The 16,883-nt window shown below is 30.3% G+C and overlaps 5 protein-coding genes across 5 annotated transcripts; 2 read left to right on the top strand and 3 right to left on the bottom strand.

Moving 5' to 3' along the window:
* Positions 1–280: 280 nt before the first annotated feature.
* LOC128956157 (uncharacterized) lies at positions 281–3,078 on the bottom strand. Its single transcript, XM_054301838.1, has one exon. The coding sequence runs from the start codon at positions 3,028–3,030 to the stop codon at positions 331–333; it is 2,700 nt and encodes an 899-aa protein (XP_054157813.1). The 5' UTR covers positions 3,031–3,078; the 3' UTR covers positions 281–330.
* Positions 3,079–3,594: 516 nt separating this feature from the next.
* Positions 3,595–4,239, top strand: LOC128955865 (probable serine/threonine-protein kinase DDB_G0283337). The gene has a single exon (XM_054301544.1). The coding sequence runs from the start codon at positions 3,595–3,597 to the stop codon at positions 4,237–4,239; it is 645 nt and encodes a 214-aa protein (XP_054157519.1).
* A 1,435-nt stretch (positions 4,240–5,674) lies between these two features.
* Positions 5,675–7,645, top strand: LOC128955866 (cytochrome P450 3A24-like). Its single transcript, XM_054301545.1, has 6 exons — positions 5,675–5,746; positions 5,804–6,035; positions 6,109–6,736; positions 6,818–6,984; positions 7,064–7,447; positions 7,556–7,645. The coding sequence occupies exons 2-6, from the start codon at positions 5,877–5,879 to the stop codon at positions 7,643–7,645; spliced, it is 1,428 nt and encodes a 475-aa protein (XP_054157520.1). The 5' UTR covers positions 5,675–5,746; positions 5,804–5,876.
* A 242-nt stretch (positions 7,646–7,887) lies between these two features.
* LOC128956160 (serine protease HTRA2, mitochondrial-like) lies at positions 7,888–9,323 on the bottom strand. Its single transcript, XM_054301843.1, has 4 exons — positions 8,637–9,323; positions 8,520–8,557; positions 8,218–8,432; positions 7,888–8,133 (listed from the first exon to the last, which is right to left on the bottom strand). Exons 1-4 carry the CDS (start codon positions 9,220–9,222, stop codon positions 7,944–7,946), a joined length of 1,029 nt encoding a protein of 342 aa, XP_054157818.1. The 5' UTR covers positions 9,223–9,323; the 3' UTR covers positions 7,888–7,943.
* A 401-nt stretch (positions 9,324–9,724) lies between these two features.
* On the bottom strand, positions 9,725–12,518 carry LOC128956158 (SET and MYND domain-containing protein 4-like). Its single transcript, XM_054301841.1, has 2 exons — positions 12,082–12,518; positions 9,725–11,997 (listed from the first exon to the last, which is right to left on the bottom strand). Exons 1-2 carry the CDS (start codon positions 12,415–12,417, stop codon positions 9,802–9,804), a joined length of 2,532 nt encoding a protein of 843 aa, XP_054157816.1. The 5' UTR covers positions 12,418–12,518; the 3' UTR covers positions 9,725–9,801.
* Between the last annotated feature and the right edge of the window lie 4,365 nt (positions 12,519–16,883).

The following is a 16,883-nucleotide window of genomic DNA, read 5'->3' on the forward strand; positions in this document are numbered from 1 at the left end:
TTTAAAAATAACAGGATATTTGATTTATTGTCGTTTATTTTGTTGCAATAAATATAATATCAATATATATCTCTTAAATTATAGTAAAAATATTGAACTATTATATTATATATATTTTTCTTTTAGTATATTATTATAAAATTCCAATGAAAAAAATCTGATATATTAATATTAGTTTTTTTTAAATAAATAATGTTTTTAATATTGTATATTAACTTATATTAAGAAATGTTGAATTATTTAGTAAAAACAAATTAAATAAAATATTGTGTAGTTATTTGTTTCTTCTAATTGCTTATAAAATAAAATAAATTTGATTTCAAATATTTTTTAAACAACAAATTGTTTTTTATATTTGGGATACAATTGCAATCGCATCCACTGTTCAATTGGGTCGCCTTTGAACTCAACTTTCGGTATGTCTATCGGTGGACAAAACGCTACAAAACTGTAGTCATAAGTGGTGGCAACAAATCGGCGCGGATTACATGTCACCAGAAACACTTCCAGTACGTGATCGTCGATATTATTTAGTGACGATATCTTGAATATCAGTCTTTCATTGAACGCAATGGTTGTCGAGTGGTTAATAATAGGCTGTTTACTCGTATATTTGGTCTTCAAATTCTTTGTTTTTTTCTTACTTTTGGATTTATTGGTGTTGTTATTGTCGACAACTTTTGACTTATTTTTTGGTATTTCCTGTTGTTGTTGTTGTAGTCCAAGTCGGACACAAACAGTGTATTTATAGCTACGTTCGACCACATCGAGTGGCAACTGAACTAATTTGAGTACTTCTACGTGTATGGCATTCCTGTCCGGCCATTTGACCCGCATTTTCACCCAACAGTTTTCATCTATTTGTGGCATAACTTTTGTTATATCTCCGGCCACTATAGACTTGTTTGGCGGTCCCAACGATAACTTATTGGCAATCAGTCGTATACTTTGAAACGGATTCTTTGCTGTATTGATGGGCTCTCTGTATAGTTTGGTCAAAGAGGTTGCGTTGTCTACTGTTTCCTCAATGTTTGCCTGAATATTGGACGGTATCTTCAGATTTTCAATCACTTTGTGTCGATATTTACAGACTTTAAGACAGACATAGATTTTGATAATACCCGTGTCTTTCACTTCTGTTACGTCTTTCAGTTTGAGAATCCTTTTGATGGGAAACTCTTTGTTAAACGACATGTTTTTGGTCTTCAGGACAATGTCTTTGAGGGCAACACTGCATTCACCGAACACTTTGACAAAAGTCAATGTCTTCATCTCCTGACAGATGACGGAAACTGTGAGATACTCTTTGGCAAAATCGTAACACAAAAAGTCGACGCACTCTTCGAAATAAAATAAACCTTTTTTCGGTGATTTTGATGTCTTTGTCATATAATTTTGATCGGAAAACTTGAGTTTGACGACTGGTTTTAAGTCAAATTCTTCATCAGTGGTCGATATGTTGCGTACGTAGTGAACAAATACTGATAAAATGCCGATCGGTATCGAAACTGATGATTCTTTGGCCGCTATAGTCATCTTCTGTATGTTTCGTTTATTGTTACTCAACTCGAATATCGCTACCCGAAAGTGCAACGAACCCGACGGCGACTGACCAATGGGTAGCCACTTGTCTTTGCCGTTAAGATTCCTGTTTCGGCCCACTTCTGACAGTTTGATTCGTATACAACCCATAAAGTCATCCGAACTGACGGCGTCCTTGTCGTACACTTCTATCACCAGATAATCATTAAAGTCATGAACGGGTGAACTGAAGTTTTCGCCAAAATACGGATTCATACAGTTGTAGACAATTTGTGTACTGAAGGCATAGTTACCGATCTTTAGTTTACAATAAGAATCGGTTCCACCGGAAAATACTAGACACCGATGTGCGTCCATTTGTGGCAAATCTTCGGCTTCAATAATCTCAACAAAACACAGACCAATCGGTTGCGGATATTTGAGTTCGCGTTTGATGTTTACGTTGTCGATCAACGGTACGAATATCTTGTTGGGTGACACCAGATATGATGAGATAATGTTTAACAGGACTCGCTTGAATAACTTGTTGTCGGCAATGTTAGCCAAATTGAGACCATCGTATTCAATGATAGGTATGTCCTGCAAACAAACCGATATACCGCCGATAAATGGCGGCACTTCTAGCAGTGGTCGCAACACAATGACAGCATTGCCCCGAAAGAAGACATCTTTGACACCAGCCTTGGCTTTCAAACCCAATGTTGTTCTGTAGCTGAAGAGTACCAAACAATTACCGAAATAGACGAGTCTGACTATCACTACTATCTCATCCTTTCGGTGACCACTTTTGCGAACGTGAATACTCGACAAAACTGGCGGTTTGTCGCCCAAAGTGAACCGTTCGAAGTACATGTTATTACCGCTTAGTTCTACAGATTTTTCGCCAAACCCTTGATTGTCAATCTGTGACTGAACTATACTATTGATATTTGGCCAGAATTTTGACAGAATATCGTTAATCCATTCGCACGGCTGATCGTTGGCCCGACCGATGTTTGTCTCGTTTGGCGACGTTATGGACATCAAGAATGAATGCAATCGTTCGGGATCTTTGATCAACTCTTGCCGACAGTACTCGTAAGCTTCTGTCCGTTCATAGGTTTGCCGTTGAATATAAGAGCCTAACAGCGATATGAATGTTATGATAGCCATCAATGTCCAGTTGTAGCCAACAAACAGAGCGCATCCAAATGAACCGATAAACAGTCGCCACAGATCTCGATCAGTAAACTTCTGTATGAAATGGTCTTTGAATGCTATATTGAATGAGCTTTTAATAAACAAAATCTTTTCGTTGGCATCAATGGCGCGCATATCAGTGACCGCATCGTAATATTTAGTCGGTTTTTTTGTTGTCTTTATTTCACCAGTTTTACCACTATTTGTCTGAATCTTTTGGTTTTTGGATTCTGTTTCTGTTTGTTTTTTTGGCGAAGAAGTAGCTGTCACTAAAGGTTTTACTGGTTTTTGTGTCTTTGATTGTGACATTATTTTAGTGTTAATAAAATTTTTGTTTAAAATAGTGATTACAAAAAAATTAATGAATAAATGAATTGATTTTTATATGTCTTATAAATATAATTACAAATACAGTATTTAAATATTTGTTTTTTTATTTGACTCGTGAATTATACAATAATGGATAACAACTCGCGATTTAACAAATGTTTTCAATAATTTTTTTATATATATTGTTATTATCAATGGACATACTGTTAGCCAGTTTTCAGATTTAGTTTTAAGTTTCTTAATAGTTTTGATAATTTGTTTTCAGTATTTTTACATTTACATCAATTTTGATAATAAAATATTTTGTCATTCAAAGTAATATCAAATTGATTTGTTTTTACTAATAAACTGTTTTAAAATTATTAAAACCTATATTGAGATTTCAATACCTATAATATTTTATTCACGAGATTTTATTATTTAAATTGATTTTGAATTAAATGTTTATTTTTATGTTACATTAATTTACCGATAATTTCCTTAAAAAAACATTTGCTATTATTACTACTAAATTATTAAAATACAATTATTATAATAAATGCAATGTCAAAGCCATTGCATAGTTTTGGGACAAATTTGAATATCAATTTGGATTCAATAGAGTCTGAACTCAAAATCAATGAATCATTGGATTGTAAATCAGGTATCGTTTCATACAATATATGTTTGAAGAGCACCGGCAATGATAATACTGTATTGGATATCAAATTAGTGGGTAATTATCAACTAAATCACAATCAAAATGAAGTCAAATATTTACGAAATGATCGCTTATTGAAACACATTATCAATGGAAAAGTTGTCATCAATGAGACCAATGAAGAGGAACTCATATCAGTGATCAAAGTCGACGATTACTATAATATCAAAAGTTTATTCATAATTGCCGTCGACTTTACCGATATTAATGAACGGTTAGCCATCAAAAATCGTCAGTTAAATACAAAACAATTAAATTATAAAAATGATGACATTATTACCAAAATTAAGACAACATCTGACGATAAAGTGACTGAAATGCAAACAAATAAAGACATTAAATCATTGCCAATGAATGATGAAAAAGATATCGTAAACAACGAAATCAATAAATATGATACAGATTTGACAGATAATGTCACCACAAATAATGACAATAATAATAATAATAAAGAAAGTAATGATTTGATTATGAATGAATTGATGTAATTAACGACAAAATAAAATCAATGGATTTATAGTCAAAAAAATTTTTAGTAAATTTTAGATTTTCATTACTAAATGATATTTTTATTTGACTTTTATATAAAAAATAATGTACTTTAATAGTAGTAATAAATAAAATAATTATATTATAATTATATGTTTTTGCATTTACATTGAATAGATCAGTCAAAACAAGTTTACAGAGTAATGTATTTAATAATAAAAAAAACTTAATTAAAACTAATATTGTATTCATATAATATTTAAATATATTAATAGTTAAGTTTGTATTAATAAATTATATGACAAAAGATAAAAAAATCAATTATTGTAATTTGTTTATTATTATGCAAATACTGTAAACAATAGACCGTATCTCTGAAATATTAATATAATTTTGTTTTAGTTTCGGACAGTTGTCTATATCTTTTTTAGATAATAATTAACTGGATTTTTTTAACAATCATCTGATATTTAACTAATCCCTGTTTAGCAAACTTCATAAAACAATATAACAGCAAAACATATCTATTTTTTCCTGAATAATAAAATAGTCGAAAACTTAAATAATATTATTGTGTTTTTCTCGGACTAATTAAAACTAATTCTCGTTTTTTAGAATTTTCCCAATTATTCTGTCGGTCTTTATTACTGGTGATTATGTTGTCATTAAATTCTGATATTTTACAGGTTCTCGTGTCTTGATTTTGATTAAATCCATTGAAAACCACTACTATATATATATCTATGTTTTTAGGTTAGATTGGATGAGTTGGGGTTTGGGAGTGATTTTTAATTAAATTTTTTTCCTATTTTTTCGGTTTTGTAATATTTGATTGATTGTGACCGACATTATACAGCAAACAAATATTGATGTAAATAAATTTTTATCATTGGGTGCATTAAGTCTAATATGATAATAGTATGTGAAAAAATACATAAATATCAATATTAAATACTGTAACAGTAAAATGTCTATAATGTCATGATAATTATTTATTTATTTTTAAATAAAAGTGTGTTTTTTGTTTGTTATACTGTAGTCATAGTGCATTAAGTTTATTTTTTTCAATGATTAGTGATTTGAAATAAATATGATAAATAAACTTCAAATTTAACAAAAATGTTAAAAGTCTACAATATTGACAATTATTTCAATGTCCTGTTTAATGTCAGTTTAGATGTATTTAAATAAAAATTTTGTTATTATATAAAATGATACAAAAATAACCTTCATTTTTTAATTATATATAAATAGTAATTAAAGTTTGAAAAATTATATAATCTTAGCTATAAATATTAATACAGTATAATAAAAACTGATATTATATCAGTTATTAAGTTTGAATTAGTAATTAAGTTTTTGAATTATATAATTTAAAACTTAATTATTTAATATAATAATTTTTATAATTTTATAAAAAATGTTTCAATTTTTACTAAACTTATTATCACATTCACTAATTAATGGCATTGCTATTGTTATTATATCTTTGTATACAATTTACAGGTAATAAAATAAAAAAAAATTACAATATTAATAATTAGTTTTTTTCAAAAATAAAAGATATTATACATCAAAATGTGTATATTGGGAAACACAAGGTGTTAAAACAGGATCAGTTGGATTGTGGTCGAGGATGACTAAAATGTTGTTCGAGTGGGAACTGGATCTCTACACAAAATATGGTAAACTTTTTGGTGTCTATGAATCCACACGACCCGTACTATATCTGGCGGAACCCGATTTGATTCGCGATATTTTGGTTAAAGATTTTCATAATTTCATAAACAGAAGAGTATTTATAATAATAATTATTATTATTAATAAATTTATTAATACTATATATTCAATGAAAATTTATTGATAAGGACTTGACTACCGGATCTGATCCATTGGGTGATAATATGGTGACTCTAATAAAAGATGACAAATGGAAAAGAGTGCGAACAGTTATGTCGACGACATTTACAACCGGAAAACTTAAGAAAATGATACCATTGATCAATGAATGTCTGCAAACAATGGATAAAAATTTCAATACAATATCGTTAGGCAAAACCGGATCCGATGTCAAGACAGTGTTTGGCACTTACAGTATGGAAGTCATAATACAAGTAGCTTTCGGTACAAAAGTGGACGCTTTGTATGACAAGAACAACCCTATCATAGAAAATGCTAAAAAGTTTTTTCGCCGCAAATTTGATTATCAATATTTCCTATTCATATTCGCACCTTATTTGGCAAAATATTTTAATTTAACGCTTTTTGACAAAAATGCGTCAAAATTTTTCTCTGACTTTACCCTTAAGATTATCGAAGATCGCAGAAGTCGTACCCAACTTACAGATATAAAACGAAATGATTTTTTACAATTAATGTTAGAGTCGATTGAAAATAGCGATATAAACAATGATAAAGAAAATGAAGACATCAATGAAAACTTGATTGACAGAGAAAAGTATAGAGAATTGAAATCAACCGAAAAGTTTGAGAAATGTATGATTTTTTTCATTAATATTTTTTTATAAAATAATTTTGAATACCGTTTAATACAAAAATTTCAAAATTAATTGATAGATTTGACAAATGATGAATTTATCGCTCAATGTGTGCTATTTTTTATTGCCGGTTATGAGGGAAACGCTACAACACTATCGATGGTTACATATTTGTTAGCAAAATATCCTGAATGTCAACAAAAGCTATACGAAGAAGTTGACCACTATTTTAAACATCACAATCAGGTATTATATTATAAAGTTTTAGATATTGAATAAACTTTTACTTTAATCATATTTTTAAATATAAAAAAATAAATTACAGACAGATGTTGATTATGATGTATTACATTCATTGAAATATTTGAATGCAATCATTGATGAAACCTTACGTTTATATCCGATTGCATTGTTTCTCGAAAGAGAAGCCAATGATGATTACAAATTAGGCGAAACCGGTATTACCATTAAAAAGGGTGGTATAGTTCATATCCCAACGTTTGCCATTCATCGCGATCCGGAAAACTTTACCGATCCTGAAGTGTTCAAACCAGAGAGGTTTATGGCGTCAAACGTAGAACACCATCCCTACGCTTATCTGCCATTCGGTGCCGGACCTCGTAATTGTATTGGTATGCGATTGGCACAGATGGTCATCAAACTGGCTCTTGTATCGGCTGTACATAAATATAAGTTTCACGACACAGGGGTATGTATACTGTATACAGTATATAGATTATAATCAATATTAATTGAATTTGAATTGAATCAATTTATTATTAATTAATTTTTTTTGCTTATTTTTTTGTTGTTTCAGAAACCGATTAAATTTTATGATAACGTGGGTTCAATGACAACTAAAAACATGTTTCTAAAAGTTGAGAAACGTCTACAAAATGCTAACTAATTTATTTGAACAATATTTGTTGTATTATTACTTATAGTTTAAAACAATTATTTGTATTAATATTTTGTTATTTTGAACAAAAAAATATTTATGTGTTTTCATATTTCAATTTAATTTTCAAATTAATATCAGTTTTTTTATTTATCATAGTTTTTACTAAATGTTTTCTAATAATAAATTATAATAAACCTTAATATAAATAATAAAATTTATATTAACTAAATATCTGTACATATCTTATGGTTTGCTTTACATATTTTAAAACATTTTTAAAATATAGCATTTTGTGTCCCAAACTTTAGGCCCAACAAAACGATTGAAGTATACATTCAGTGTTAACATGTGTATAGCCTTTAGTGTCAACTCTATGGACAGTCATTTTTAACGTATGGCCGAAACTATTATGAATTAAACGCAAAAATTCATCCATTGATGTAATCTCTTTATCATTGATTTTAGTAATAATATCAAATTGACGTAAATTTTGGCTAAGAAAAAAATATATAGAAAAACGACAACAAATTATTAAAAAAAATTTTTTTTGTTAATCTTTGACTCTATTAAAAACTAACTTTCCTCCTGTCGGTTGATATAAATTCCATACAAGTATACCATTGCCATTGAAATGTTGTGGCCAAACAAATCCTCCAAACTCTTGTTTACCATTTCGATGATAATCTATTAGATCTATTTGTCTAAACCATTTGATCTCGACTCCCAGTTTTGGTCGATTACTAAATGTATGGTTAGCTTTATTGAAAGATTTTTTAAGCAATTTATAAGCAGCCTATTTATATAATAAATTAAATAATTTTTTTTATATCTATATAATTAATTTAGTGGTCATTAATGCTATTAATGTTTGTTTGTTTACCATATTATGAAAAAATTTATCACTACTATCAAGAATTTCTTTGGGTAATCATATAAAATCAAAATTAAATACAAATTATTAATAATTATAATAACTGTTATTTATCAAAAAAAATACCAATTAAGTCAAGACAAGTGGTTGCATAATCAATGTGAAAAATAATGTTTCCACTTTGATTGACACCAACTAACTGACCCATTTCATTGACCAGTGCTCCTCCAGAATAGCCATATGTGATACCTGTATAGTGTTGGATAAAAGTTGGACAAAAGCTTTCATTTTCTAAAGACTGTGGACAACAAATTAGACCAAAAGCACAGCCGGGATGCGGAGTAATGTTTACGGGATAACCAAAACTAATTACTTGATCACCAAACTCGGGATCTTTGGCGGCTAACGTAAACTGACTGCTTATCCGAGTTGTAAACTTGGGATAAGACAACTGCAATAGTGCCAAATCGCGTCTTGTTTCGACGTATACTACACGTGCCGGCACACGTCCCGTTTGGTACCAATTGTTTTGAATGTATACTTCATTTAGACCACCGACCACATGACTATTGGTTATAACCAAACCATTATATGTGTCGATAACACATCCGACACCGACATCATAATATCCATTATTCAAATTGTGGCCAAAATTTAAAACTAATACTAGATTAGTCCATCCAGTTTTCATAATATCATTAATTGATGGCATATTATCAACTAAATGAACACATTTTAGGCCAATACCGATATTTCTTTGGAATTGTTGTCGAAATTTATATTGTTTTTGATTGAATTTATTAGAAAAACATAAACTAATGACAGAAATTAGTTGTAATAACATTTTAGATTATAATTTAAGTATTAATTTTTTGAGGGTTTTTTCAAAATTCAAAATTATTAATAATTAATTACAATAATTATTAAAGCTCGTATCAATGCAAAAATCCTAAATATTAGTAAAACTTAAATATATAAAACTCATGTTATTAATAGATAGCTTCATATATTTAAAAATTACAGTAACATTTAGTATTGTAATTATTTTAAGCATTTCATTAAAATTAATCAATTAATTAATTTTTTGTTTAATGACAATCTATTATTAGAGATTATACTGATTGGATAAAAATCGGGAGAAAATAGCTTATTAATGTCAAAACGTACAAAAAATACTAAATTTTGTTAAAGTTTGAAACTTTTTATTTTCTTTCTTTACTTTTTTAAAAAAATAATAACTTTGTTTGCGCCATAAGTTTGGTAACAAACAGATCTACAATTCTTACGCTAATTACTGAATCTCTTTAGAAACAGACTTTACTGATGGTGTAGTAGTAATAGCTTTGTAGCCAATGTTGTATAGCATTTGGTATTCATTGTAGACCCGATTCAGTTGGCTATCAATGATAGCAATGGTTTGATCGGCCGAAGAGCATGTGCTAACTCTATTGTGGTCATCGTCACCATCGAGAGTACGGCTGTTTGTTGATGACAACAACGTCTGACTACTACTACTCATGCAATTGTCCACTGGTTTTGCCGATTGTGCCTCTAATGCCTTTGTCCGCTGATGTTTCAACTCTGAGACCAACAATTGGTAAAATCTGAACGCCTCCTTCCAGTGCTGGTCACTGATCGACTTTTTCGGTTGTCTTTTGATGTAAATGTAGTACCATTGCACCCATAGGAACAGGTCGTCCACCATTATGTCCGAACGCCATGCAAAGTACTGGCCGTATTGGATGACTTTAAAATATTGCTGACATGAGGCGAAATATTGGACCAAACTACAGATGCGAGCCATCAGTGGATAACTGTCCATTGATACTAAGGTTAACAGTTTGCTTAGAGCTTGTTCAGCGCTGAAAACAGCCGACTGGTCGCTCCAATCGGCATTCAATTTGGTTATCGAATTGTCGAATTGAATCTTATTTTTTTCGACTTTAGAGTAGACATCGAGGTAGTCATGCATGGGTTGACCACAACGAAGACAACATATCGGCTGATTTTGATAAATGTATGTACAGATCAACGGTCCGCTACATTGTCGACACCGGATATTCAATTCTTCACCAGACTGGCGAAGACATGACCAACAGTTACAGTCAAAGAAGTAGACTAACTTCAAGCGCTTCTGTCTATCGATGAACGATGTCGTATAGACTGACGGTCCGTATGTGACGTTGATCTCTGTGTTGGCTTCAATATTGCGAATGACTTTGCAGGTCATGAGACCGTTGTCTGAGATATGCCAAAAAGCATTGGGTTCGCAGCTGTGGTTAATCAGCGAAGTCATTACACAAACGGCAGAGGCTTTATGCATGCCTTTAACCGCCGGATCCGTACCATTCCAGCCAAAGACATTGACATTGACTTTGCGCACAATTGTCGCCAATTGATGCGCCAATTTGGCAAACTCTTTGATGCTGTGACTGTTGAAATTCTTGTCTAACAGTCTCCGCCAATTCAACAATAGTGCGCAATCGATGGCCCGAAAACTCTGGTAGAGTGCAAGAGTTGGCTCAAACTTTGATCCGTTGTCTGAGAGGCCCATAAAAGACTTGTATATTTGCTTTTCATTCTCATCTGATTTTTTTGGGAACTTTTCGGGTAAAGACCAGTCGTTAGATGTCTTGTCTGCCATCTGTTGGTTTGCTATGTGCTCGTGATAATCAAATTGATGACCTTCTTTGAGAGATTGGACACTCGTTTTGTGACCAAATCGACTGAACATACGATATGTGTGAAGAAAGGCACTGTTGAGCTCAAGTAAGAGACCAGTAATACCACATTCGTACTGATGATAGCTTTTGTATGCTTTGGCGTAACACTGTTCGTCACAAAAGATCACTTCATCGCATCCCCGACACGGTATGAATCGATTGCCAATATATTTGAAACAATTGGTACAGTGATTGATACTCTGATAGTATAGTATTTTACTTATCGGTCGTTCCACTAAAATAATACTTTCCATTGGTATCGGTTCACTGGCCACCATATATCGGCCCTTTTTGTCACTGATCTTCAACTGGCAATTCGGATGCAACCAAAAGGGTACGGATTCTTCTAAGTCCTGTAAGTCTTCTGCATTCTTTAGGCCAGACTTTTTGACAGTTGATCCCATCTCTTTAGCGATCAGTTTGTGTCCGCCGTTAAACAAATTCCATTCTTCTTGTATCTGATGTCTAAATTTTGCCAATTCTTCATAAGTGTTCTTCTCTGCGGATTCATTCAGAAATGAATTTGACTGAATGTAGTCAATGACAGCAATGGCTTCATCGAAACGTTTCAGTTGTTGCAGACACTGGACTTTGTGGATAAGTATATCGTATGTCTCCCAAAACTGGATGGATTTGTCGGCGTCAAACAATGCCATCTCAAAGTCGTAGACCAGATAATTGATAAGCGATCGGTAGCCGTAAGCAATGGCTAATTGGTTGGACTGGCCGTTCATATCGGATGGAAATGGAGCACTCATTATGGACTACAAACAAACAAAATAATAGACAATAAATACAGATTTGTTAATACAGGCCATCAGTTTTAATGATTATAATTAATGACTTACTTTTGATGCGAAAATGAGAGCCGATTGATAATCGTTATTCGCTATACAGCTGTCGGCCTGAATCCGAAATTGAGCCGATCTTTCAGTCGACTTGCAGTGAAAGTGCTCATAATCGGTGGCCAATTGATAGGTCCAATGACGAGCCGAAGCCAACGGCCAAACACTGGTTAATAGATATTGAATTCGTTGAACTTCTGTTAGCTTTTTGGTAAACCATTCGTCGTGACAGAGCTGGTCGTAAACAGATGTCAACATATTATCTCTTTCATAGATTGTCTTTGACTCGAAAAACGATTTACTGGTCATTTGACTACTTGTTCCCATTAATTGCTCCATTTTGTTGATATTGTTCTCGTTTTTTTCTGATATACTTTTTTCAGTCAATTGCAAACCGTTAAGTAAACCTTTTTTTTTGAATTACCAAAAGTTTTTTATTTCTGAACAATCAATGAATGACACGCATCACGCGCTACAATACAATCACAAATTTATTAAATTTTCCGTTTTTTTAATTATATTGAATACATAATTGTAATAATATTCAATACAAAAGTTTTCAATTGATATTTCAAAATAGTTGAAAATCATAATAATTTAATAATAAGTTAATTTAGTTAATAATAATTTTAGTCTACCTCACGATTTAATTATTATAAACTATAAAATAATAATTATTACAAATTAATTATTATACATTATTAATAAAAGTTATCATGAAAATTTATTGGTGATATTTATTATTAAAAAAATATTAATTAGTTATAAAATCTTAATCATTTTTTATATAATTATTTTAAAAATTATCAAATTGTGAAAATTTAGTTACTTTAAACTACTTTAAAATACTTTATTTATATAAAATTATTGTAATTATAAAGTTATGATGACAAAACTCAACAATAATTATTTTATTAATGTAATAAATTAATAAAATATAGTATAAGTAAATGTTATACTATTTTACATAAATTAAAACAAACAATGATTTAAATAAAACCAGACAATCAATAGTCCGATTCATAAAATAAATTATTTCAATAAATGTTATTATTTTTAGATGAGAAAAAAATAAACTCAAATTAATTCAAAAATATAATTCCATTAATAATATTATTGAGTTTTGAATAAATTAATAAATGTCTACTCAATCATCAAAAGATGGTTTAGTCGTACCCTTAAGTCTATACTAAAGATAAGTGCAAAAAGAATGAGAATTATTTAATATTGTTTAAAATTAATATTTATTGAATATGTAATAATAATTATAATATAATATTAATAAAATAAATAATATTTCACATTATAGTATAAATATATTAAATCACTAAATATTGAAGTTTAATAATTAATTTTTCTTGCATTGACCGAAAAACACTTCTAATAGCGAATTCATACATCCGATTAACTTCTCTAAATGTTTTAGTGCCACTGTTTTCCATATCTCCTCAATTTTATCCATCCAGTGGTCGATGGAGCGTTAGGTGACATTTTCTAATGCATCTTTCATAAGCTACCAAAGATCTTAATTGGATTGATATCACGTGAGACATGGGATTCTTATTGGCCAATTCGGTTGCCGTTGTTTATCGTTTACTGGCAAAATTGGAGATCGACCAAAACCAGGATTATTTTGGACCCCTTTCCCTTCCTGAACACTTGGTAAACAGTGGTCTGTGATATGCCGGTGATTTCGGTGATGAACATCGGGTAATGATGAGCGATGTCAACATCTAGATCCATATATATATACAGCACACACTACTAGTGCACGGGCACTCACTCATACAAACTTTCACAAAACTTGTCAACACATAACATATATTCTTAATTATCTCTTAATTTGTAATTAATAGCGAACTGAATCTTATTATTAAATTCGTGGCTAACAGATAAATGACAAATCTGTAGCCAACAGACAAATGACAAATCTGTGGCCAACAGACAAATCTGTAGCAACAGACAAATGACAAATCTGTAGCCAACAGACAAATGACAAATTTGTAGCCAACAGACAAATGACAAATCTGTGGCCAACAGACAAATCTGTAGCAACAGACAAATGACAAATCTGTAGCCAACAGACAAATGACAAATTTGTAGCCAACAGACAAATGACAAATCAAATTTGTGCCAACAGCCAAACAGACAAATCTGTAGCAACAGACAAATGACAAATCTGTAGCCAACAGACAAATGACAAATTTGTAGCCAACAGACAAATGACAAATCTGTGGCCAACAGGCAAATGCAGGTCTGTAGCCAACAGATAAATGACAAATCTGTGGCCAACAGACAAATGACAAGTCTGTAGCCAACAGACAAATGACAAATCTGTGGCCAACAGACAAATGACAAATTTGTAGCCAACAGACAAATGACAAATCTGTGGCCAACAGGCAAATGCAGGTCTGTAGCCAACAGATAAATGACAAATCTGTGGCCAACAGACAAATGACAAGTCTGTAGCCAACAGACAAATGACAAATCTGTGGCCAACAGACAAATGACAAAGACAAATGACAAATCTGTGGCCAACAGACAAATGACAAATCTGTGGCCAACAGGCAAATGCAGGTCTGTAGCCAACAGATAAATGACAAATCTGTGGCCAACAGACAAATGACAAATCTGTGGCCAACAGACAAATGACAAATCTGTGGCCAACAGACAAATGGCAAGTCTGTAGCCAACAGACAAATGACAAATTTGTGGTCAATATAAAATCAAACATTTCAGTCACGGATCTCACACTTGTGTTCAACTGGTTTTGACTTTGTCTTCTACTTCAGACTAATGTGTTGGCTAAATGCACATATTGTTGTAAAAGTTATATTATTCTTCAACAATTAAATCACAATGTTATTTATTCAACATATTAGCCTAAAGAGGAAGACATCGTACAACACTACCAGTTATTCAGTCAACAAAACCTGAAGAAGAAGAAACTTTCACAACACTACCTGTAATTGCGTCAACACATAAGCCTGAAGAAGAAGTCAACGGCTAAACCTGTTAGTTGTTGTCTGTGGGCACTGATTTGTCTGGTGAACACAGGTTAGTCATATGTTTATTAGTCCACCTTTACGTTTGATCCAATAGAAGTTATGTGAGTTATAACACAACCCGACTTTTGATTGCAAGTGAATTAATGAGTTATTGATATGTTTTCTTATTATACATTGTATACAAATAGTACATTGATTGTAGACTTGCAATCAAATGTTGTTTGATGTTATATCTCAAATAACTTCTATTGAATCCAACAAACATAGTATCGGTGGTCTAAAAACAAATGACAAATCTGTGTCCAACAGACAAACCTGTTTTCATGACTATCTGTTATATAACTCAAACCACGTTTCATAATATGTATGTTACAGTCTCATAGCATTCATTTCGACGAGTGAGTCAATAATATCGACGAACGAGTGAATGAATTCGACGGTGAGATAAACAATTCGATGAATGCATTATTGAAATCGACGTATATATTGAATGTCACAAACTATACAAAAAAAATCTTATTGTTTTCATTTTAAACACAAATGTTTTTGTATTTTTTTTCTAAAAATACATTATCTGTTTATTTTTCATGTCTTAATAAAAAAATATTTCTAATTAATTTAACTACTATTTGTATATTATTGTAAGACATTTCTACTAAATACTTGTTTAAAATATACGTCGATTTCAATAATGCATTCATCGAATTGTTTATCTCACCGTCGAATTCATTCACTCGTTCGTCTATAAATAATAATAATAATAATAATAATAATAATCTTTATTTCACATACTTGTTATGAAATACAATATTCTCATAATAATATACAATAATATTTGACAATAAAATATGTTAAAATTATTTTAAAATTACATATTTATTTAAAATAACAATTAAGTAAATTAATTATTTTGTTATAATTTGTTTCATCCCTAATATTTTGTGGTAAATTGTTAAATAAATTTACATTATAATCAAAAAAGTTTTTATCAAACCTTTTTAATCTATTAACAGTTTTTCTACATTTTATCCCATGTCTAGTTGTATTATAGAATTCAACACAGTTTATCCAATTGTTAGGAATATCAATGTTTTTAAGTTTTATTTTAAAAAATAACTTCAAATTTTGTAAAATTCTGCGTTTACCTAATGATTCTAAATCTAAAAATTTTAATCTTTCATAATATGATAAATTAAATTTATTCATTAGCATACAGATATATTTTGTCACTTTTTTCTGAATTTTTTCAATTTTTTCAGATTGTGTTGAATTATATACTAAACATAGGTTACAATATTCAATTATGGGTATAATATAAGTTTGATATGCTTTTAAAAAGGTATTACCACTAGCTTTTTTACAAATATTTTTTAAAATTGCAAATTTTTTAATACATTTGTTGTATATATAGTTTACGTGAATATTAAAATTAAAATTTTTATCATAAAATATACCTACATTTTTGTTATTATCTATATTTTTAATTTTAGTAGAATTTATAAAGTAATCATTTATTTCAGTAGATTTAGTTGAAATTCGCATAAATTCACATTTACTGATATTTAATTGTAACTGATTTATAATACAAAAATTTGAAATGCAATTTAAATCAGATTGTAACTTATGACAGTCATTATTATTATTAATTATTTTGATTAATGTAATATCATCTGCATATTTAAAAATATAACTATTTAAATTTTGTATAATATCTGAAATGTATAGATTAAATAAAACACTTGATGTAACTCCACCCTGTATTACACCAGATTGTACACTAAATAAATCTGATTTATG

Source organism: Oppia nitens, unplaced genomic scaffold, assembly GCF_028296485.1.
Source record: "Oppia nitens isolate AA-2021 unplaced genomic scaffold, nextdenovo-longstitch-racon4-pilon3 scaffold2_pilon_pilon_pilon, whole genome shotgun sequence".
Classification (NCBI taxonomy): domain Eukaryota; kingdom Metazoa; phylum Arthropoda; class Arachnida; order Sarcoptiformes; family Oppiidae; genus Oppia; species Oppia nitens.

What these genes read in the sequence shown, in the direction of transcription:
- LOC128956157 (XM_054301838.1), bottom strand. Translation starts at nt 3,030, where the DNA reads ATGTCACAATCAAAGACACAAAAACCAGTAAAACCTTTAGTGACAGCT.
- LOC128955865 (XM_054301544.1), top strand. Translation starts at nt 3,595, where the DNA reads ATGTCAAAGCCATTGCATAGTTTTGGGACAAATTTGAATATCAATTTG.
- LOC128955866 (XM_054301545.1), top strand. Translation starts at nt 5,877, where the DNA reads ATGACTAAAATGTTGTTCGAGTGGGAACTGGATCTCTACACAAAATAT. An exon ending in ATAATTTCATAAACAGAAGA is followed by an intron (nt 6,036 to 6,108) that starts GTATTTATAATA and finishes TTTATTGATAAG; the next exon opens with GACTTGACTACCGGATCTGA. An exon ending in AACCGAAAAGTTTGAGAAAT is followed by an intron (nt 6,737 to 6,817) that starts GTATGATTTTTT and finishes ATTAATTGATAG; the next exon opens with ATTTGACAAATGATGAATTT.
- LOC128956160 (XM_054301843.1), bottom strand. Translation starts at nt 9,222, where the DNA reads ATGCCATCAATTAATGATATTATGAAAACTGGATGGACTAATCTAGTA. An exon ending in CACTTGTCTTGACTTAATTG is followed by an intron (nt 8,558 to 8,636) that starts GTATTTTTTTTG and finishes GATTACCCAAAG; the next exon opens with AAATTCTTGATAGTAGTGAT. An exon ending in ATAAATTTTTTCATAATATG is followed by an intron (nt 8,433 to 8,519) that starts GTAAACAAACAA and finishes TTATATAAATAG; the next exon opens with GCTGCTTATAAATTGCTTAA.
- LOC128956158 (XM_054301841.1), bottom strand. Translation starts at nt 12,417, where the DNA reads ATGGAGCAATTAATGGGAACAAGTAGTCAAATGACCAGTAAATCGTTT. An exon ending in CTCTCATTTTCGCATCAAAA is followed by an intron (nt 11,998 to 12,081) that starts GTAAGTCATTAA and finishes GTTTGTTTGTAG; the next exon opens with TCCATAATGAGTGCTCCATT.